The sequence below is a fragment of the Thamnophis elegans genome, chromosome 4 (assembly GCF_009769535.1).
Source record: "Thamnophis elegans isolate rThaEle1 chromosome 4, rThaEle1.pri, whole genome shotgun sequence".
NCBI lineage: Eukaryota > Metazoa > Chordata > Lepidosauria > Squamata > Colubridae > Thamnophis > Thamnophis elegans.
In genome coordinates this window covers 124,219,906-124,243,136 of record NC_045544.1, presented here as the reverse complement: position 1 = coordinate 124,243,136, position 23,231 = coordinate 124,219,906, and the positions used below count along the sequence as shown (strand labels likewise).

At 40.2% G+C, this 23,231-nt stretch overlaps 1 protein-coding gene across 3 annotated transcripts in view; it reads left to right on the top strand.

The window, feature by feature from the left end:
* Positions 1-23,231, top strand: part of ANKFY1 (ankyrin repeat and FYVE domain containing 1) — a 62,956-nt gene that overhangs the window by 11,986 nt on the left and 27,739 nt on the right. For all 3 annotated transcript variants that reach the window (XM_032216563.1, XM_032216561.1, XM_032216562.1), the window contains exons 3-9: positions 1,203-1,321; positions 8,744-8,879; positions 13,791-13,914; positions 15,524-15,673; positions 16,639-16,804; positions 22,543-22,747; positions 22,920-22,988. In XM_032216563.1, the coding sequence (XP_032072454.1) occupies positions 1,203-1,321; positions 8,744-8,879; positions 13,791-13,914; positions 15,524-15,673; positions 16,639-16,804; positions 22,543-22,747; positions 22,920-22,988 (969 nt within the window). The remainder of the gene's footprint in view (positions 1-1,202; positions 1,322-8,743; positions 8,880-13,790; positions 13,915-15,523; positions 15,674-16,638; positions 16,805-22,542; positions 22,748-22,919; positions 22,989-23,231) is intronic.

Sequence of the window (23,231 nt, the reverse complement as noted above, 5' to 3'; positions counted from 1 at the left end):
AAATGCTGTTCTTAAATTACAATTACAAACTTAATACATGAATGCAACATATATGTGTATTGTCTTAATGCTGAGCCAGGCAGACGTACTTTGTCTTGCTAGTTAAAATATTTTGAATTAAATATTTGTTGTGAGTGATTTATCCTTTTGGTGTGCAAGTTCTTTTTGCTCTTCAAAACTAGAAGTTTTCATTTCATATTGATGTGTTGTTATTGTGTAAGTTTTCAGCATTTTTATGCCATATAAAATATCTGTCCAAATTAGTGGAAGATCTTTTTTATTAATTTTAGTTTTAACAGTGGATGGTAAGTAGCCGTGGTGTCTCAGTGGTTAAAGTGCAGTATTGCAGGCTAACTCTGCCCACTGCCAGAAGTTCAATCCTGATCAGATCAGCCTTCCATCCTTTCCAGTAAAATGAGGGCTCAGATTCTTGGGGGCAATATGCTGACACTGTAAACTGCTTAGAGAGGGTTGTAAATCACTATGAAGCAATATATAAGTCTATTGCTATGATAGCAAAGTTATTGAAAATGCTTACTAGTTTTGGAGCTGTCACTTTTGGCGAGAAATGTGGAACGATTGTGCTACTGAAAAGCTTAAGACTTGCTGCTGAAATTTGATGGCATATGTTAGAGGTGCTTAGAGAACGATCTCTCTCTCTCTCTCTCCCTCTCTCCCCTCTCCCTGAATTAAGAGTATTTTTACTTTAAAAGATGTGATGACTTACAGTTACTCTCATTGTTATCATATTGTTGTTTTAAGGTTGCAAAAAAATAAAAATATCCAGAATTAGCTGAAGATGCAGCCCTTTAAAATATTTTTTCCCTGAATAGAAAAGGGGATTTTACCTGACTTTTCAATGTTTTTCTTCTGTGTGGGTGGCTTAGCACTTAATTTTGTGTTTGCAAATAATAATCAGTGAGAAGTATTATCTTAGTTACCATCCCTTTTTCTTTTTCTTTTGCTTGTCTATATTTTCTTGTCAGTCTCTGAGCAGATGTTTTCCAGAAATGCTGAAAGAAGAAATTGCTTTAGGGTTCTCAGGCATTTTAAAGACCTGAAAACTGGGTCAAAGTACATGGAAAGCACCCATGTTTTACTATGTCGCCCTGCAACTCGTCTGATTTTTTCCCAATTTTATGTTGTGGTTAGCAGAATATCAAGTCATCTAATCCAAAGTTATGTTTGTTCTGTTTCTTCAGTGACCTGAAGATCAAGGTGGGAGACAGGTACATCAGCGCTCACAAATTTGTATTGGCAGCCCGGAGTGAGGCTTGGAGTCTGGCCAACTTAGTGTCAACAGCTGAGCTAGATCTGTCAGGTTAGTGTTGTGTGTGAGTGAGAGATTGGAGAAGTATTCACTGCCTTGGGAAGATTAATAAAAACATAAAATGCCTTTGGGAGAAGAGGTTACATTTTTATCCTTCAAGAGGAGATGCACAGCTTGCAAAAATTGTATTCAATCTTCTAATGATGAAGCATTTGTCTTTCAAACATGCTGAGTGTTTAGTGCCAGTTAAATTGGAAGCTTATATCTCTTTAATTTTAATGACATGGGTGTTAGGTATCCTGATCTTTTTCATCTTATTAAATAGTCTCTGAGACAGCAAGGAAATCAAGTTGTTGAAGATAACTGATTATTCCTTTGGCTTTCACAATTGCTTTCTGAAAGTGTCAATGTCTATTCTGTAAGGCAGCTATTGCAATTCCAGGATTTTATCTTTGGAAGCGCAAGTTAAGGTACTTGGCCACTTTTCTGTTTCATTTGGTTTTTTTCCTCCCTGATTGAGAACCTTGTCAAAAATTCATGAGTCTTCCCTAAAAGCTAGATTCTGAGATGAGGCTACTGTCCAAGAGAAGTGCTCCGAACTGACATTTAAGTGAGATAAATAGAACTGCTGGGATTTATGCTATTAAATAAGTCATTTCAAAACACCTTAGGATATGTCAAGCTTCATACTGAATAGTAGTTTTATATTTTCCTAGCCAACATTAAATTATGTTATCTTTCTCCATTCAGGGCTCAAATATTTCATACTGTTTTTTCTGCCTACCTTTTTAAATTTTTGTGCTTTTATGTTTATTAATTTTGGTGAATTGTAATTTCATTTCTTCATTGATTACTGCCTTGTCGTGGCGAAGGGGCTTGCATAGCTTAATGAAGCTATGAGCTATGCTGTGCAGAGCCACCCAAGACAGACAGGTCATAGCAGAGAGCTCTGACAAAACGTGATCCACTGGAGAAGGAAATGGCAACCCACTCCAGTATCTTTGCCATGAAAACCCCATGGACAGCGTTGTCCATGGGGTCACGATGGGTCAGACACGACTTCGCAACTAACCACAAATTTTATTTCTGTAATGATTTGTTCATTACAAATTGCACTACAAATGCATTTGAAAATGAGTGCATGAGAAGCAGTATAAAGACAGGCAAAAAATAAATACACAAATAAATAAAATTATTCATTTATTATAATATGTTGAAAAGATCTTGGGAGACTGGGCAAAGAGATGCTGCAAAGGGAATGGTCAAATAAGAGACAGCATACTCTTCAGCTGGGTAGTGATTGGGGCAGGAGGCTCAGCAGAGACCCTCCCTAGTTTCTCAGGCTGTATAAGGCAGGGGTGTCAAACGCTTGGCATCATGGCGTCAGGTAATGTATTGCAACTCTATTCTCCTTTGCTAAACTGGGGTGGGGGTGGCCAGCATGTGACGCATCCAGCCGCAAGTTTGACGCCCCTGGTATAGGAGAAGGAGGAGAGAATTGTACTTTCAGACTTGCAAGAGTTTGTCAATGTAATTTAACATGAAGTAGAATTAGTAGAATCTAGTTGTGATTTCTGTCTGGTTTATTCCATGAGGCTGACATTAATGTACAGGTAGTCCCAGACTGACAACCTTTTGTTTAGTGATGGTTTGAAGTTATCATGACATTAAAAAAAGTGATTTATGACTGTTTTTCATACTTACGACTGGTATAGATCCTCATGGTCACATGATCAGAATTCGTGCCCTTGGCAACTGGCATATATTTATGGAAATTGCACTGTCCACTGGTCATGTGATCACCTTTTGTAACCTTCACATCTTCCAATAAGCAAAGTCAGTGTGGAAAGCTGGATTTGCTTAATGATTGCATGATTCATTGACTAACGCTAGTGATTTGCTTTACAACTGTAGCAAATAGGTCATAAAGTGAGGCAAAACTCACTTAATTGGCTTGCTTAGCAACAGACATTTTGGGCTCTATTATGGTCGTATGTTGAGGACTACCTGTATCAATCTTTAACATTGTATTAAAAAGAATCTTGTTACTTGAAAATAACTGATCTACAATGAGAAATTTTCCAGAATATTTTTCCATTTACTTTTTTTTTCCTCAGAGAAATAAATTTCTATATCGTAAAATGCATTGGGTTCCACAGCACTAATTTCATAAAGAATGAAAACACTACCAATCAGATTGAAATTGCCCTACGTTATTGGTAAAGATTCAGGTAGACAGTTTTATAGGTCTACACCAGAGGTGGGTTCCTACCAGTTCGCACCTATTCGGTAGAACCGGTTCATCAAATCTACCGAACCAGTTAGAAGAGGTTCCACCAGTGGACCCGGAAAGCAGGCCACACCTACAGAAGAGGTTCCAAAAATTTTTGAAACCCACCACTGGTCTACATGTAATTGCCCCCGAAAAGCACAATCATTAGCATCTGCTAAAATTAGTAATAGTGGTGTATAATTTGTGTGTCATAAAATTACTAAAACCTATGTAAAGGAAATTTGAAATTTTACACTACTCTGATCCTCTGTAACTGAATAAAGAAAGTGTATAATATTAAAATTGTTGCGTTGTGAAATGTTCACAGATATAATTGCCAAATCAGATTCTCAATTTGAGTACATCTTCTAAAGTACAGAAAGACTGCATATAGATTTATCCAAAAGTTAGTCTTGTTGATTTCTCTAGGATGTACTTCTGAATAAATAGATATGGGACTCTATTGGATTCCCTAGCCCCAGCATTTTGTAATGTATTTCAGGAAAAGCCACTGTTGTGGTTAGGGTTAGATATTCTGAAAGCTTTATACTGATTGAGTTACAGCTCTAATGCATGTGACTTGGTCTAGTATAGACTTATGTTCAAATTCCTTTTCAGCTTCATTGTTAATTGAATAGGGTAAGCCACACTTGTTCACACAACACACTAAGCTACAATCTACAGATCTCAGTGGCTTTATTCATATAGGATGCTGAGGCAAACCCAAATCCACATTTGACTCTTGTAGGCAATGATTTGTTGGACCTGATCTTTATGTAGATCAAATGGATAATGATTTGAAGATAGAGGACACTGTAATCTGTCTTTTTCAAAGTTGTTTTTCTTCATTACCATCCAATTTGTTGCTATCTACTGTATGACTTCTGAAATGGAGGCAGCAGTTAGGATCTGACTGATATACAGCATTTTGGTGTCTTCCTGATAGTTTGGAAAGCAGTTCTACCACATACCTAACCAAGCTCTGGAATTCAGTGATGATAAGGGCATTAGATATAATTGCTCCTGAGTGGCCTCTCTTGAGTGTTTATGGCTCTTTCATGATTTTGTGTGGTTTTGTGAGTTAACTGTATCCCTTTAATCCTTTTTAATCAGAGTAAACATCATTATAAATACCTATTGTGAACTGACTTCACAATACATGTTTTTCTTCCTTGAAACGATTTACTGGTAGAATTACCATATTTTTCAGAGTATAAAATGCACCGGAGTATAAGACACACCAAGATTTTGAAGAGGCATTTTTAAAAAAAAAAGTTTTTGCACTCTGCAAACCTCCCAAAAATGGGCCCATTTTTTTTTTCAAAACAAGGGCATGGATAGCCTTTAGGAGGCTTATAGAGTGCTCCTGCGGGCTGGGGGGGGGAATTGAGCAAAAAACGGCCTGTTTTTTGCTCATTTCTGCCCTCCCCAGCCCCCAAGAGTCTCTGAAAGCCTCCTAAAAGCTATGCACGACCATTTTGGTTAAAGGGTGGAGTTTCCTGAGGCAAAAAATGATGTATTCAGTGTATAAGACGCACCAAAATTTTCAGCCTCTTTTTTGAGGGAAAAGGGTGCGTCTTATGCTCTGAAAAATATGGTAATAATTTTTCCTCACCCATTTTTTTAAATAGATGCCCAAAATATATTGGGCTGAGAGCAAGTGATGTCCAAAAGGGGAGCACTAATATAGACAGCTGTGGATTTGAAGTAGGTCCTGTCCTTTTTTCTGATATGATCTGCTGCCCCAATTTGCTAGTCTAATCCCCATAAAAACAGGAATTTGAAATATTTTCACATCAATGTCACTTGCTTATAGCCTATTTTCTGATGTTGAAATATCATGAATGGAAAGAAAGTTGAAGGGGGGGACTAGTCAAATAATGACAGGGATTGTAATGCCTTTGGGGTATTAGAACAAGAACTACTTATTAAACCTCATAAAAAGATAGCACATTTTTATGGCTGTCTTGTTCCATATGCCCCTGGCTGTAAGACCTCTTCTAATATTAGTACTTCAGCCAGCCTGCTCTGCTTTTGAGAAGGTGGGCACGCAGCCAGTATTCATCTTGCAACAGTTATAAATATCAGTAATAGTATTGCTATTACTAGTTTCTGGGGTTCATGGGTTGGCCCCACCTCGTGTTAATTTCCAAAAGTTCACAGCAAACAGTGTTATCATACACTGCTTTTCACCCCTGCAAAGTAAATGCCAACAGCTCTGTCAGTTTAAATCATTACATTATTAATATCTTGGCCTTAAGAGAGTAGCTGTGGGGGTATAAGTAATGAGAATCTATCTACATAATCATTTTGGGTATTTCTAAATGTATGTTTAGTAGATATACTATGACAGTGATGGCAAATCTTTTTCACCTTGTGTGCCAAAAGCACACGCGCATATGATATCACGCTCTCTTGCGTGCCCACCCCCATAATTTAATGCCCCTGTGCGCTGTGCCCCTGCACATGCATGCATGAGCCCTCCTCACCACTGCCCCGTGCATGCGTGCATGGCTTTCTTGCAGCCCGGGGAGGGTGAAAATGGCCTTCCCCGCCATCCCAGAGGCCCTCCGGAGGTCAGAAATGGCCCGTTTTCTGACTTCCAGTGGGCCCGGTAGGTCCATTTTTCACCCTCACCAGGCTCCAGAGGCTTTTTAGGAGCCCGGGAAGGACAAAAAACAGCCCAACATGCAAACCGGAAATTCGGGAACAGACTTTCAGGTTGCCTGTTGGACCGTTTTTCTCCCTCCGGAGGCTTCAGGAAGACCTCTGGAGGGCGAAAAACAGCCGAAAATCAGCTGGCCTCAGAAGTGGCTCCGTGTGCCACAAGTTTGCCATCACAGCCTTACTGCTTTGCAGATAAACTCATTGTTTTAACAAATGTTAAACTAAAGCAATATTAAATCAGAATTTTGTCACACATTCTGTTAATGTTTATAATAGTATCCGTAGGCTCTGAGAATTTGTACAACATTGGACAAAGGGAATACCTTAAAATAATAAATCAATATTTTAAAAATAGAGCTCTCCTGACAACATTATTTTTATTTATTAATGCCCCACTCTTCAGTCTGAGAAGTCCGATTATTTATAGATCCATCAGAAAAGGGCAAACTTCATTTGAACCTGACAATTTGAAAAAAAAATGATATAACATGAAAAAAGAGATGGGAAGTAAAAAAAAGAAAAACATGTATTTTTTAATTTTGATAGCAAATATGTGTAGCATTATTGTAGCCAAAGGTTATACTTTTTTTTCGTTAGCTATAAATTGATTAATCAAATAATAATGTCATCGATAAAAGACATTGAAAAGACATTTCATAGCTGAACAGGCTATGGAATTAGATTGATGTTTAGGGTTTTTTAGTTGCATCTTAATAAGAATAGAGCATCTTTATTTTTATTTATCAATAAATCTTTTTCCTGTGGCTGAATTCCCACATCAAAATAGATTACAGATAATCCTTGATTTATGACTGATTGCTTAGCAACTCTTCAAGGTTACAACAGACCCCTCCCCCCTAAAGGTACTTGGTTTCCCTGAAAATAAGACCCTGTCTTTTTTTTTTGCTACTAAAAGCACTGGGTCTTATTTTGGGGGAGGTGTCTTCCCCAGCCTCCTATTCACTGTCAGGGGCCTTCAGGAACTTCTGCAGATGCCAGCAAGGCTTTCCTGAAAGTCTCTGCAGCCAATAACAGAGCTCCAAATCAACCCAGAGCTCTGTTATCGGCTACAGAGGCCTTCAGGAAAGCCTTGCCAGTTCCAGAAGAAATGGGCTGGCAAGGCAGGTGTCAGGCTGGGCAAGGTCTGGCTGCAGCTGTCCAAAGGTTAGTAGGGCAGCTCCACCCCCATCCCCACACTGGGTTAATTTTTACCCATGTACCTGGAGTGGGCATGGTCTTAATTAGGACTTATTTTGGGCGTAGGACTTCTATTGGGCGCACATGTAAAAATCTAGGACTTACTTTTGGAGTAGGTCATATTTTTGGGGAAACATGGTATTTACGACCTGGTTCCAAGCTTATGGCCACTGCAATACTCCTGCCGTTGTTCACCCTGACGGTCGGCCACAGGGATGCTACAATGCCCCTGATATATCTCCCCTTCCTATCCCACTGAGTCCCATAAGCCTCAGCCAGTTCTGAAGTTGGCCACACAGCCATGTAAAGTAGATCTAAAGAATCAACTGGCACATGAAGTTCAGTTCCAGTCTGTAGGCTGGGGCCTACTTTCCATCCAGCCCCCTGATGGCCTCTCAAGGCTTCCCCCTGCCTGCTGGTCTTTTCTTTAGGCTCCCTTGCATGGTTCAATGGCCAGCTTCAGAGTGGCCAAGGCCTAGGGAAATCCTGAGGGTCAGGGAGCGGAGGAGCATCAGGTGCTTCCGGGTTGGAACTGATTAACATATTTTACATAAAAATTTGAATATAAAGTGGTCCTCGGGTTATAACCACAATTGAGCCCAAAATTTATGTTGCAAAGTGAAACATTTGTTAAGTGAGTTTTGCCCCATTTTTACAACTTTTCTGGCCACAGTTGTTAAGTAAATCATTTGTTAAGTTAGTAACATGGTTGTTAAGTGAATCTGGCTTCCCCAATGACTTCACTTGTCAGAAGGTCACAAAAGGGAATTATGTGATCCCAGGACACTGCAACCATCCTAAATATGAACCAGCTGCCAAGCATCTGAATTACGATCATGTGATGTGTCAGCGGTTGTAAGTGTGAAAAACGGTCATATCACATTTTTAAATTCTGTAATTTTGAACTGTTGTAAGTTGAGGAAGTAATTCAATCACTTCTTGAGATTCATTACCTGCAATAATAGAGACCTAGCTGTAGTAGATCTTCCTCTTAAATCGCTCATCTTTCCAAATCACCTGTTGATAAGTCCATTTGTATTGATATTGCTGCTACACCTTTTTTTAACTGAAGGTTTTTCTCAGTAAGCCACAATTGCTTGGAATCATAGAGCTGCCAAAGCCAAAAAATACCATGGTTGGCTACAGTCTGATCCGTGTCTATGCCAGCATTTCCTTGGGTTGGTTGGGTGAAGACATCTGCTGATTGGCACTGATCAGAGGTCTGAATTTTACTTACTGCTTCCTTATTGAAGGAAACAGTAAGTAAAGCTGCTCTCTTGCACAGCAAAACAGTGTTTTTCCCCATAGGAATATAATAATTGATGCTCTTCCACCAGACGCTGATCCTGAGGTGGCCATGGCAATGCTGCGTTGGATTTACACAGATGAGCTGGAGCTGCGAGAAGACGATGTATTCCTGACAGAGCTGATGAAAGTAGCGAACAGGTTTCAGCTGCAACTCCTCAGGGAAAGGCAAGCTTCTGAATGAGTTGTCTCTGTTTTAATTAGCATGACATGGCTATTTTATCCAATGTCAATTATTGTTATTTTGCCGGCTCCTCTGGGAATCGACAGCAGACTAGAACTTGGGTCTCCCCATCTCTAGTTCAATATCCTCATAGCACACTGGCCTATTTTTACTAACAGGTCAGGCCCCAGGGAGTCAAAGCAAGCAAACAGGAGTTTTCCAAAGAGGCTATTGAGGTGTGGAGCTGATGTACTGATCATTTGGCTGATCGTATGAGGCCAGATTTTGTGGGTGAGGTTAAGAATGTGCCTGTGTTAAGAGGATAGTTCAGATCTCTTGAAGCTGTTAGCAGGATGAGAACTGTTGGATTAGAAGGAAAAGAAGGGCTATTCAAAATGAATATTAGAAGGGATTTTCTGATGAAAATAGCTATTATGAGCAATGGAACCATCTATCTAAACAGTGGTGGATTCTTTCTTGCTGGAGATTATTAAACAGGAACTGAATGGTTACATGTCATCAATCCTTGCAGCTCAACCCCCATCTTGGTACAATTGCCTTCCAATTTGTGCATTCTACAATTCTTGAATTTTGGATAGTATTTTTATGCTTTTCCTCAGATGTAGGTTTTTTTGGTTTGTAAAATTATCTTAAAGGATAATTTGGAGGAGTGTGTTAAATCTTTCTCAATCTTTAATAGAGTTAGACAGTGCACAGAGAGCAACAGCAATAACCCAATAAATAATTTAAAAATCTATTATTTCATTAAAAATTAATAATTGCACATCTACACATATTTTACATCTGGTGTCAATAATTCTCACCAATTGAGACCCCAAAATCTTCCACAATAACCAAATAAATCAAGAATCAAGATCACGTGAAGTGTTAATACCACCTTATAATGCCTTAGTAAGGCCACACTTGGAATACTGCATTCATTTCTGGTCGTCACGATGTAGAAAAGATGTGGAGACTCTGGAAAGAGTGCAGAGAAGAGTAACAAAGATGATTAGGGGACTGGAGACTAAAACATAAGAGGAACTGTTGCAGAAACTGGGTATGTCTAGTCTGATGAAAAGAAGGACTACGGGTGACATGATAGTGTTCCAATATCTCAGGGGTTGCCACAAAGAAGAGGGAGTCAAACTATTCTCCAAAGCATCTGAGGGTAGAACAAGAAGCAATGGGTGGAAACTAATCAAGGAGAGACGCAACTTAGAACTGAGGAGAAATTTCCTGACAGTTAGAACAATTAATCAGTGGAACAGCTTGCCTCCAGAAGTTGTGAATGGCTTAAGCAGGGGGACACGTCTGGCACTGCAGGATCTGGGTCCCTGGCGGCAAAGTGTGTTACTGATGGTAGCCTTTGTTACGTTGGTCGCAGGTCATTTACTAGTTCTGGGATTTTTGCTCACCGTTCTTGTGATCATTTTGATCCCAAGGGGTGAGATCTTGCATGGAGCCCCAGATTGAGGGAGATTATCAGTGATCTTGTATGTCTTCCATTTTCTAATTATTGCTCCCACAGTTGATTTCATCACACCAAGCTGCTTGCCTATTGCAGATTCAGTCTTCCCAGCCTGGTGCAGGTCTACAATTTTGTTTCTGGTGTCCTTCCACAGCTCTTTGGTCTTCACCATAGTGGAGTTTGGAGTGTGACTTTGAGGTTGCTCATTTGTCTCTCATAGTTGAGGTCTACCTATGATGTCAATTACAGGCCTCTCTCATCTTTTTAAGTGGGAGAACTTGCACAATTGGTGGCTGACTAAATACTTTTTTGCCCCACTGTATGTCCATGTAATGCCTCTGTTCTGGGAGCTGAACTGGTGGCCTGATGACTTCTGAATGCATTTTAAGGTGCTTGTTACCATCTATAAAAATCACCTGATTATTTGCGAGACCAACTATCTCCTACAGTTTCTTCCTGTCTAATAGAATCTGGCAGAATATATGCACTCCTTTCAATTAAAAAATGCCATCTAGTGGAATCTAGGAAATGTGCCTAATATGTTGCTGTGCCTACCCTCTGGCACTCCCCAGAGATCCATAAGAGTCTCAGCAAGATGACATTCTAGAATGCATTAAAATATATATTTTCCCAAACCTTGCAGAATGGTTACTAGCGAACTCTTCTAATATTTTTGTTCTAATTGTATGTTTTTACTTTTTCTGGACACACATTCCCTGAAGGAGTGGGTTGTTTTTTTTGTGTGTGTGTTTTTTTTTTGCTGTTCTAGCCTTGTTAGAATATAAAGTGTCCAGAATTGTTGAGAGTTAGATGTTCTTATCTTAAAGTTTAATCTTAGTGTTATCAGTGTTTTTACTTTTGCGTAAGTAATCCATATAACTTTACTATTAACTTGTCATTCTGTATCTTAAGTTCTCATTCCTCTTGATACACATAGGTATATACATGATGTATTTAATTTCATAAAATAGAATAAACCCACAAAACATATAAATGTGTAATATAAACATTATGCTTATGGTATCTATGAATTTCTTATGTCTTTATAGATAGTCTTCAGAGTGACCATAATTCAGCCCATAATTACAGCTGTACGTTGTGTTCATCATTAAGTAGGTCACCAGGTGACTTCTCCCAATTCTATTTTTTTGTGGCAGTCATAAAACAAATGCCACAGTCATTAAGTGAATCCTTCGTCCACAAATCAGAAGTAAACATCAGTTTCTGGCAGAAAAAATGTTGTAAATATGGTCCTGTGACTGCAGGATGATGCAAAAGGCAACAAATGTGGTCTTTAGCATTTTTTTAGCATTTTATTAAACATTTATAGGCCGCCCTTTTCCCTGAGGGGACTCAGGGCGGCTTACAATAATAGGGGGGGGGGGAGTGCAGGACAAAACACAAAAAGAAAATGTGAATAAAAATAATTAGCAGTAAAAACCCAACATTCATTCAGCATTCGGGAGGGGCGAGAGTAAAGTCTTATCCCCAGGCCTGACGGGATAGCCAGATCTTGAGGGCTGTGCGGAAGGCCTGGACGGTGGTGAGGGTGCGGATCTCCACGGGGAGATTGTTCCATAGCGTCGGAGCTGCAACTGAGAAGGCTCTCCTCCGCATAGTCGCCAGTCGGCACTGACTGGCGGATGGAATTCGGAGGAGGCCTACTCTATGCGATCTGATGGGACGGAGGGAGGTAATCGGCAGAAGGCGGTCTCTCAAATAGCCAGATCCACTACCATGGAGCGCTTTATGAATGGTAAGTAGGACCTTGAAGTGCACCCGGAGACCAACAGGTAGCCAACGCAGCTCACGGAGGATCGGTGTTATGTGGGCGAACCGTGGTGCGCCCACAATCACTCGCGCGGCTGCATTTTGGACTAGCTGAAGTCGCCGGATGCTCTTCAAGGGCAACCCCATGTAGAGCACATTGCAGTATTCCAGCCTAGAGATCACAAGGGCTCGAGTGACTGTTGTGAGGGCCTCCCGGTTCAGGTAGGGCCGCAACTGGCGCACCAGGCGAACCTGGGCAAATGCCCCCCTGGTCACAGCTGATAAATGATGGTCGAAACTCAGCTGTGGGTCCAGGAAGACTCCCAAGTTGCGGACCCTGTCTGAGGGGTATAAATTTTGACCCCCCAGCCTGAGTGATGGAACGTCGGCCAAATTGTTGGGAGGAAAACACAACAGCCACTCGGTCTTGTCCGGGTTGAGTACCAGTTTGTTAGCTCTCATCCAGTCTTTAACGGCCTCAAGACCCCGGTTCATCACGTCCACCGCTTCATTGAGTTGGCACGGGGCGGACAGATACAACTGTGTATCGTCCGCGTATTGATGGTATTTTATCCCGTGCCTCCGAATGATCTCGCCCAGCGGTTTCATGTATATGTTAAACAGCAGGGGGGATAAGACCGAACCCTGCGGCACCCCATAAGTTAGGGGCCTCGGGGACGATCTCTGCCCTGACACCGACTGCGACCTGTCCGAGAGGTAGGAGGAGAACCACTGCAGAACAGTGCCGCCCACCCCCACCTCCCGCAGTCGTCGCAGAAGGATACCATGGTCGATGGTATCGAAAGCCGCTGAGAGGTCAAGGAGAACCAGGATGGACGCGTGGCCTCCATCTCTGGCTCTCCAGAGATCATCGGTCAATGCGACCAAAGCGGTTTCTGTGCTGTAACCGGGCCTGAAGCCGGACTGGAAGGGGTCAAGATAGTTAGCTTCCTCCAAGGTACGCTGAAGCTGGAAGGCCACCTAGCTGCTGAGAGCCAAAATACTTCTAAGTAACTGTTTTGGGGGAGGAATGGACCATTTAACTACACAATGGAGTGAGAAATTGCTGATGTACATTAAAAAAATCGGATCATCTTTGAAGATCTCAACAAATACAAGGGTTTTTAACACATTGCATTTGTTAATTGATAAGGTGGTTTAACTCTGTCTCAAATAAAGCCTACATCTGGATAACTACCTCAATGTCCCCTACTTTTTACTTCACTCCAATTTAAATCCTATATTGGTCTAGGGCCCTAGGCATTTTTTTGCATCTGATTAAATAAGCTGCGGTTCACAAAAACATATACAGTACATATCTCTTAATAATGTCTGTTAGTCAAAAAAGTTGCTCCTGGATTCTTTGATCCTTTTCCTTCTTTGTGTGCCACAATTTAAATGTTTCTGAGTTAATTAACTACTGTTATTTTCTTGTGTTCAAAACAATTTTGAAAACATTATTTGGAGTTGGTTTTGGACTCTGATTTATTTTGAATCTGGCTTCCATAATGCCCTGGAAAAATAATAACTGATCTAAGCCAAAAAGGAATTTGGATTCAACTGTAATAATATGTGAAATTGTTCTTCCTGCTAGTTTCATACCATGATGTCCCTTCTGTTTACTTTTTTTCTGTGACTTGTGCTTGCTGATTCTCTTGTGCTTACTACTTAATAGGTGTGAAAAAGGAGTCATGTCACTTGTCAATGTAAGAAATTGTATCCGCTTCTATCAAACAGCAGAAGAGCTGAATGGCAGCACTTTAATGAATTACTGTGCTGAGATAATTGCTAATCATTGGGTAAGCGTTAAGAGAACTCTTCAAAGAGATATTTGAGGATTCGCAACTTTATTTTTTACTTCTAATCCGTAAAAGTGTAGCTGTTATCCACGTTATCTATGCAAGTTCTGTGTAAACTTTGAAATTATGCTAAGATATTGGTATGTTTTATTTGTTGTTACACATTTTTTGTGAACCTTGTTTTGTGCCAATAGTCTATTCTGTATCCCAGAAGAATTATCTTACTATGAATGCTCTTGTGGATAAAAACAAAAAGAGAGAACCTCCTTGTATGGAACAAATCAGCATGTTAGAGAGAGATTGTTTAGCTTAACCTCTTCAACGTTGTCCTAACTTTTCATATTCTGAGAAGTTTTATTTTTATATGAGGAAACCAACAGTTTTTTCCTCATACCAGTGGTGACTGGCTACTTAAAATAGGATGTCTTTGCATTAGCAGAAGTGCTGTTTGCATCGAAAACATGAAGTTCTGGCCTGTCATTACTGAATAGCAGCTTAGTTCAAAACTCTTTTCTTCTCTGAAAACGTTTTGTGGCATGGAGAAAATGCCTTATTAAAGAACATCAGCCTGCATGCTGTCTTCAGATAAATATGCTAGTAGTTTGGGATGATGAAATATGGGCAGATGTTCTTAGAACTGTGATCCAAGCCCTAGGGAAACAGTTGTGTACAGAACTACAACACTGGTATTCTTCAGGAGAGAAATTTTAATGAATCAAAGGAGGAGGTTTTTTTTCTTCCTTTCAAAGCAAGAAATTTTAGACGTTCTCCCCCCCCCCGCCCCTGCAAGGTCTGGTTCTAATGTGGAGAAACGAAAGTACAGTACTTTTTATAAATAGGATAGGATGCATAGGTAGTCTTCAAGATTTCTAATTGAAAATGGCTAGTATGTAACACTACTGTATGTAAGATACTCTCCTTAGTCTTAGTGGTCTTCTTACACCACAGCACATATTGTAACTCAGAAGTTCCTTAATTAATGTCATTACTTTGTCATGTTGGATATTTATTTTGGAATGTTTGGAATGTTTATTTAATTTGTATGCCGCCCCACTCCCGAGGGACTCCGGGCGGCTAACAACCAAAAGGGGGGAGGGGATACAAATAAGACAAAAGACAGACAAAGTAAAAACAACAGCAGTCACAACATTTCAAGTGGGGCTGGAAATTCTTCAGCCCCAGGCCTGCCGGAACAACCAGGTCTTTGTGGCTTTGCGGAAAGCCTGAAGGGTGGTGAGGGTCTGGCACAATATAATTCCTTGGATCTCTTTTTTTTTTTTTTTTTTAGTTTATAGATTGATCTATCTAGATGTCATTTGTAAAACTGAGAAACCTAGATATCCTCATCCATCTGCTTCCAGGTTGAAACATGTTTCTTAAAAGGATAGATATTTCTGTGTTCCGAGATAAACAGATTCTTAGAATGTTTCTTGCCTTTTTAGTGAATCTCGCTGAACTTTTAATCAGACTTCTGCTTAAAAAAAATATCTGAATTCACGGTCAAAATTGCTCAGTGGCCATTCTCATTTATAGCATGATTTGGAAGACTAGGCTAATTTTTGTTGAGATCGAGATAAAATTATATCTTTTTTTCCCTAATACTTTGCAGGATGATTTGAGGAAAGAAGATTTCAGCAGTATGAGTGCTCAGCTCTTGTATAAAATGATCAAATCTAAAACGGATTTCCCTTTGCACAAAGCTATTAAAGTGGAGAGAGAAGATGTTGTTTTCCTATACCTTATTGAAATGGATTCACAGGTAGGATTACTAAATTAATTAATTAATGTATGTGCTGCCCATCTTGCTTAGCGGTCCATGACAGAAGAGACTCTTCTGGACCTCATCAGACAGAATTCCTTGAATGATGGGATCTGCAGCATATCCTTTTTATGATGAGTGCCTGGGCTAATCCCATGGGGATGAGATGGTTTCTCAGATAGCCTGGATGAGGATGAGATGCCTCTACAATCTATAAGACGTTACATTTTGGAATATTTCTAGCACACATGCACTTTGTATTTTTTTAAAAAAGGAACAATTGCTAGCAACTGATACTAATTTTTTTAAAAAAGGATAAAAATGAACAGTTTTTGCTATATTTATTTGATATGCATCAAATTCAATGTTTCCTTAACCATTTTAAGATGTGTGGATTTCAGTGCTAACTGGGATGGTCTAAGAGTTGAAGTCCACTGATCTAATTGAATGTTTATCAATATCAATAGCACTTAGACTTACATACTGCTTCATAGTGTTTATACAACCCTCTCTAAGCAGTTTATAGAGTCAGCATATCACACCAAACAATCTTGGGTCCCCATTTTACCGACCTCAGAAGGATGGAAGGCTGAGACTCAAACTGCTCAACTGCTGGCAGTTAGCAGAATTAACCTGCAATACTATATTGTAACCACTGTGTCACCATGGCTTTATGTGAAGTTGTTCTGTATATTGAGGCCACTGATCTATGTAGCCAGTTTCCCTTTCCTTCTGATTGTCAGTGATTCTGAGCTCTAGCTGAATTGTAGATCTTCTGCCAAATGGAATACATTTCTCATCTCCCATATCCTAAAAATTTATTCTGCCCTTTTGGTTTCCCTTCATACTTAGCATTTCCATTGGGAACAGATATTTGAATCCTGGTTTAAAATACTGGTAACTGCTTCTCTTTCTTGTATTATCACATTGGCTGACATCTGTCCACTGTTTCTGTAATCCTGCAGCTGCCTGGAAAGTTAAATGATCTGGATCACAATGGAGACCTTGCTTTAGACTTAGCACTTTGTCGAAGGCTGGAAAGCATTGCAACTACCTTGGTGAATCACAAAGCAGATGTGGATATGATGGACAAGAAAGGCTGGAGTTTGTTGCACAAAGCAATTCAAAGGGGTAAAGATGTTTATACAGATCAGGATGGGCTGAATTTAATAGTCGCAGGCCTTTGAATTTTGCAACAGACAAATAACTAGGAATTCAGAGTAACTATTACTGCATTCAATAAAGTGACATTTTGCTTAACTATGACTTGTTGGACAAGCAGCCATTGGCTGGTTTCATATATCAAGCAAGGCCAAAGGCCATGTTAAGTTCATATGATTGCATTTTGGCTTAATATAATCTCAGGACAGAATTGGGTTTTAGTACAGGTAGTCCTCGACTTACAACCACAAGTGAGCCCAAAATTTATGTTGCTAAACAAGACAGTTTTTAAGTGACTTTTGCCCCAGTTTATACTTTTTTGACATAGTTGTTAAGAGAATCACTGCAGTTGTTAAGTTAGTAACACAGATGTAAAATCAATTGGGCTTCTGCATTGACTTTGCTTGTCAGAAAAAAAAATGATTGCAGGACCCCAGGACACTGCAGCCGTCGTAAATATGAACCAGTTGCCAAGCATCTGAATTCTGATCATGTGGCCCTGGGGATACTGCAATGGTCATAATGGTAAAAAACTGTCCTAATCATTTTTTCCAGTGCCGTTTTGTAACTTTGAATGGTCACTAAACAGATGGCTGTAAGTCAAGGACTACCTGTATCATACACAAATTCCTTTCTTCTGGTCTACAGAGATAGTGGGGTGAGCAATTTTAGAGCAGAAACAGTGGGTGATCCTGGAAGTCTTCATTTTGCCATTTTGTACCTTTTACAGATTTTAATGGCCTCTAACATGAACCAGGATTTAAAACTTTTTATTTGGCTTTCAAACAAAGCATTGGGGGCTATACACCCACACAAAAGCAGGTCCAGGATAAAAAATTGACATAATTTTATGCAATTTACATTAAATTTATTTAATATATTTAGTATATTTGCTCAGGCAGTGTGGTGGCTTAGTGTTGTATTCGCTCAGCTCACAGAAGACTTGACAGTTGAATCTGTGGTAACAACAGACGTTTCTCTATCAGGGTGCAAAGAGAAAATTACTGCGACCTCCGCAGAGGCATCAGGAAGGGCATCTGGCCAGTGAACACTCAGCCCCATTCAGTTGCCCCGACTCCACCCCGATACAAGAGATTACAGGGTCTTAAAAAGATATATGTGTCTGTGTGTGTGTGTGTGTGTTTCTGTGTGTTATATTTGTGCTGATAAATAAATAAAGGGAGACTAGTATAGATCTATTTCAAGCTATTTAGCTCTCATCAGCTAGCCATACCCTTACTGGGGTTAGAACCTGTGCTGTAATGCATCTTAGGCAGATGTGTTAACCATTAAGCCACAGAGTTCTTATCAGCTGAGTCAGGGAGAAAGGTATATATTTAAAGTCACAACCCCTGGTATGCCCAAATATGGGAGGAAATTCACTGCTTCCATTCTCTGTCCATCAGCTCGTCATAAGAGACCATCCAGACAGAAACCCAATATTTTTACTGTTGCCTTTGTTACATTTGTGTTGTATTTGTGCTGATTTGTGCTGGATGGTCTCTTATGACGAGCCGATGGACAGAGGATGGAAGCAGTGAACTTCCTCCCATATTTGGGCATACCAGGGGTTGTGACTTTAAACATGTATGTATGTATGTATGTATGTATGTATGTATGTATGTATGTATGTATATTTTCATTTCCTTCCTTGACATCAGTAAAAAATATTTATTGAATAACTTTTGTATGGCCTGTGGGATATGTGCATATGTGTCCAGGACCTCTAATATAAAGTAGCCAATCATGATTTTGATCCTGGGGCTTTGGCGATGCTTGGAAACCTTTGTAAACACAACACAGTGGCATCTGTCTTGGACTTGACTGAAGCTTGGATTGAATTGATCCAACTATCCTTACAAATATGTGAAGGATCTAGCTAACCTAGGATGGAGTATAGAGGGTTATGTTTTAGAATTGGGGGCAACGTCCGTCTCCTGGTGGGATACAGTGTAGAATGAGGGAGTTTTCATGACTGCACAAATTTTATCAACGTCACCAACACTTCTACCTCCCCAAACCTGAGGCTCATTTGTAGGGAAAATGGCCCACACAGTAGTCCTCTCTTCTTGCTGCTCTCAGGTTTCCCTCTTATTCCTGCTGTGTCTGTTCTCCAATGGACCTTCGTCCGCCATTTTTTTTTTTGCATACAGAATTGTAGTATATATTGCTGACAGTGAACTTCAACCCGGGGAGGGTCTCCATAGCTGTGCCCATTGCATAGCTGGGAAAGCTGCTGTAATTTAAGGACTCTTGTTATGACAAATCTCTGGGCTAATGCCAGATGTTATATTGCACTTTATTTTAAGGTGGTGTTTCGTAAATAGAAAAACAAACACCTCCCCGGAGCTTTGCACAATGTATGGTGTTTGTATATTCTAAGTTTTTAGCGTGCAAGAGGAAAACTGTCTTGAGAACTAGTGTGGTCAGATAGGAATTGGTTGCCATGACACTGAGAGCAAAAGAACAGAGCAGGAACATCTTGAGTTACATCGTTTTCTGACAGTGGGGAAGCATCTTCTGTTCTGCCCCTGAGCTAAATGCCTATAGAAAATGAAAAGCATCTGAATCATAGTTCTGTGTGCACACTGTGAATATACTGTCAAGCATCAGCAGCAAAGTATCTTATTGTTGGCAGTCCTTGTTTCTACTATTTTTATTCTTTTGTTGTTGTTGTTCAAGAAACTCTAAAAGAAGTATATTAGACTGCCAGTGGAATCAATTTGGTTCAGATCCTCAACCTCAAGGCCTGAACAATTTTATGGTGTCCCTTCTATTGATATAATTGCACCATTGTCATACCACCCCCATCCTGCCTTTAAAAAATAAAGCATGCTCCCTTTGGATGTAAAAAAGGAAAATTGCTGGATCCAATCTGAGTCTTGTCACCAGAACCAAAGATGTATTCTTCCAAGCTTTCAAGCTCATGCTGGAGCCAACATTAGGGAACTTCTGTCTCGCCAGAATGTGTGTTCTACACACTGTATTTGTATGGTTGCTGGTGGTGTGTAGGCTTTTAGGTGTTAATTAGTGGCTTGTGAGCGAATGGTTAGACAAGGAGACCCAAACTCATTGGTAGCCTCACATTGCAATGAAAAAGGGTATGCGTTCAATTTTGCAGCTACTATGATTGTTGGCCAAGGAGGGATAGAAACAGCCAGAGAAATGATTGAAGCCTGGGAAATGGGCCCCACGTCAGTCAATAGGAGGGCTGATTTACTAGCAGCCTATCCGGTGTTCATGGCACAACAACAACAAGGAAACAGTAATGACTTAAAAGCCATCCCTCCACACCAAGATATTGGAAGAATAAATCTTGGTGACTGGCTCAGTTTGGATCCTGCGACATTATGCTGGAACACAAATCTTTATTTACCTTCTTTGGCAGGAAAATTGCCCTGTTTTGATTTATAGTACAAAATGCTTGCACGTTAAGAGCACGCATGCATATCAGATGTAGCCCACATTGCGTGCTGTTTCATTTTGGCTTAGCAGTTCACTGAAGTTTGTGCTCCTCATCAGAGGGTTAGGATTTTGGCTGTGATATCAGTGCTGGAGTTTGAGATTGCAGAACTGGGAATAAGATCCCTTTGCTCTTCCCTCCACTGACTGCAGGGACGAGATTTTTTTTTTCTTGCTATGCTGAGGTTCCAGAAACAGCTTTTTCCCATTGTCCAGTGGAAGTCCATTGTCTCTCTTCGTGGTTCTAAAGCAGTGTTTTTCAACCACTGTGCCGCGGCACACTAGTGTGCCGTGACATAGTGTAAGGTGTGCCGTGGGAAAAACACTTTATATATAGTCAATATAGGCACAGAGTTAAATTTTTTTAACATTTTCTAATGGTGGTGTGCCTCGTGATTTTTTTCATGAAAAAAGTGTGCCTTTGCACAAAAAAGGTTGAAAAACACTGTTCTAAAGTATCAATGGGCAGCCATTTTGTCCAGAATCCACACTGAAAAGAAGGGCTGGCACGCAGGGGCAAACATGGAGTGGGTTTTCATACATAATTTGTTTTTTACAGTTCTTGGATGCAGTCAGTGGAGGGAAGAGCAAAGGGATCTTGTTCCCAGTTTATTCTTCACAGTGACAAACCTATTAGTTCAACCCTTTTGTCCTTCCTGCTTAAATAAAGGGGATCACACTGTCCGTTTCCAGTTATGGGCAGGACCACAAGAGAAAGAGTGGTTGAGGGTTTGCTTGGGAACTCAGCACATCTCACGTCCTGATTGTCTACGTGCAGCTGAAGTTCCCTTGCTCTATTTTTCCCAGTCTTTTCTTGGCCAGGCCAAGGACTGTTGCTGTTTGCAGAACTCGCACAAACTGTACCTGATTCATGGCAGAAATATGCCCTCCACCCTCCCCAAACGTCTTACTTATTCTGGATAGCCATTTCTAGTGTTGCTTTACGTACTACTTGTTCATTAAGCTGTGGATGAGTGAAAACTGGACCCCCCCCCCCCAACCCTGTTAAAACATTCTTTTGCTTCTGTTCCTGGCTCCCAGCTGTCTCCATCTAAGAGACACTCTGGTCCAGATTTTCCTAGCCTGACTTCAGTAAAATCTTTAGGAAAGCCTGTTTTGAGAGTTTGCCCGTGTTTTGTACATCACTCTGGTGTTCTGCCAGCTTGAAAGATTCTCCCTTTGGCAGGCTGAGAAAGCTATAAGAGACAGAAGAAACGGTATATACACAAACACAGGGAAATTGTCTCTGTTGGTTGCTTTGTGCCCTCTACTGTCAGTCTTACCTTGCATATCGCTGCTGTTTTGTGCTTGTGTCTAGAAAAAAATTAGTTGCCAAACGGGAAGAAAGTTAATAATGGATTCATTGATACATCCAGCAGTTCCTCTTTCTCTTGCATGTGTGATTTTGTCTCTTTCAACCTTTATAGTAGATAGAGCTGGCATCATGATCATAAAACTGTAATCAGGCTCTTGCTGAGTTGATCTGCCTTTTCTGCAAAGTTAACACATAGTCTGGATTATGGATAAACTCTAAGGCAGTTCATTGGCTTTAGTTCATTGTGTTGTAAGAGCCCCGTCAGTTGTAGAATAGTCAGAAAATCATGGCTGAAAAACTATGGCTTGCTGTAGGGGTAAATTTTCAAATATCTTCAACCACTCTCATATTTTTATAACATTGATCACTGAAAATTGGCAGTATTTTCTAAAACATGAAGTATAATCCTTAACATAAGCTTAGCATAGACATAACACGTATGATATTGAAGGCAGCTCCTGATCATTCAAATTTTGGATAGTCCTATTGTGGTGTAATGTGGGACCCAGGACATAGTTCTAAGAAACCTAAAGTATAATCTCCCTTTCTATCTAAAATATCTGCTTCAAGGGAATTCCAGTAGTCATTGCATACTCTTATTTTTTTGGTAACTCTCTTTCTCTCTCACTGGGACATGTTTATATATGGGAATATATATTTTTATTATGAGCCTTATGGAAGAGCTTTCCTTCATTAGCAAATTAGGCTATACTCTATGTGCCTAGCTAATTTCTTAGTTTGCAGAAAATTCTTCTGAATCCTTGTGTTCTTCATTTGAGAGATCAGAAAGAGAAACTGCTAAATTACTAGGTTTCAAGGCAATTAATTATTTTCAGGGCTTGGTTCTAAATGTGAGGGAAAGGTGGGCAGGGGCAGTGACTTTTACTTCACATGTTGAGATACTTGTCATCATTTCCCCTCTGCTCAACAGGAGATAAATTTGCTGCTAATTTCCTGATTAAAAACGGTGCCCGGGTGAATGCTGCAACACTAGGAGACCAAGAAACTCCCCTGCATCTTGTGGCATCCTATAACTCCAAGAAGCACAAACCAGAAGTAATGTCGGAGATGGCGCAGATTGCAGAGTCCCTCCTAAGGGCAGGAGCCAATCCCAACATGCAAGACAGTCAAGGAAGGTGACTATTGGGTAGCCTGCTGTTTCTGTACGTGCGACTGTTACTCGTGAGGTTGATGTGGACATATGAAGCTTTCCCCAGGCTGAACACCCTCCAGAAGTATCTGCTAAAGCTCAGCATTCTCAGCACTTTCCCTAACTCGGCACTAACTTTCCCTTCCTTTCTTCCTTAGAACTCCATTGCACTCATCTATTGTTGTGAGAAACGACCAAGTATTCAGTCAGCTGCTGCAGTGCAAGCAGTAAGTTTGTGGGAGCCAACAAAATATGGATAAGTTAAAGAAGGTTTAACTGGGCTGCTATTTTAAATAATGTCGTTAAAAATCATTTGTTACATTAGGTTACAGCCTGGAAGAATTACTTGCATTGATCAGAAATTGCAATAACAGTTAAACTTTTTTTTGTAAAAAGTTTTATTTTTTCCTTTTCATATACATTCACAAATATACATTTTCATGAGTACTCTTAATATTTTACCTGTTATC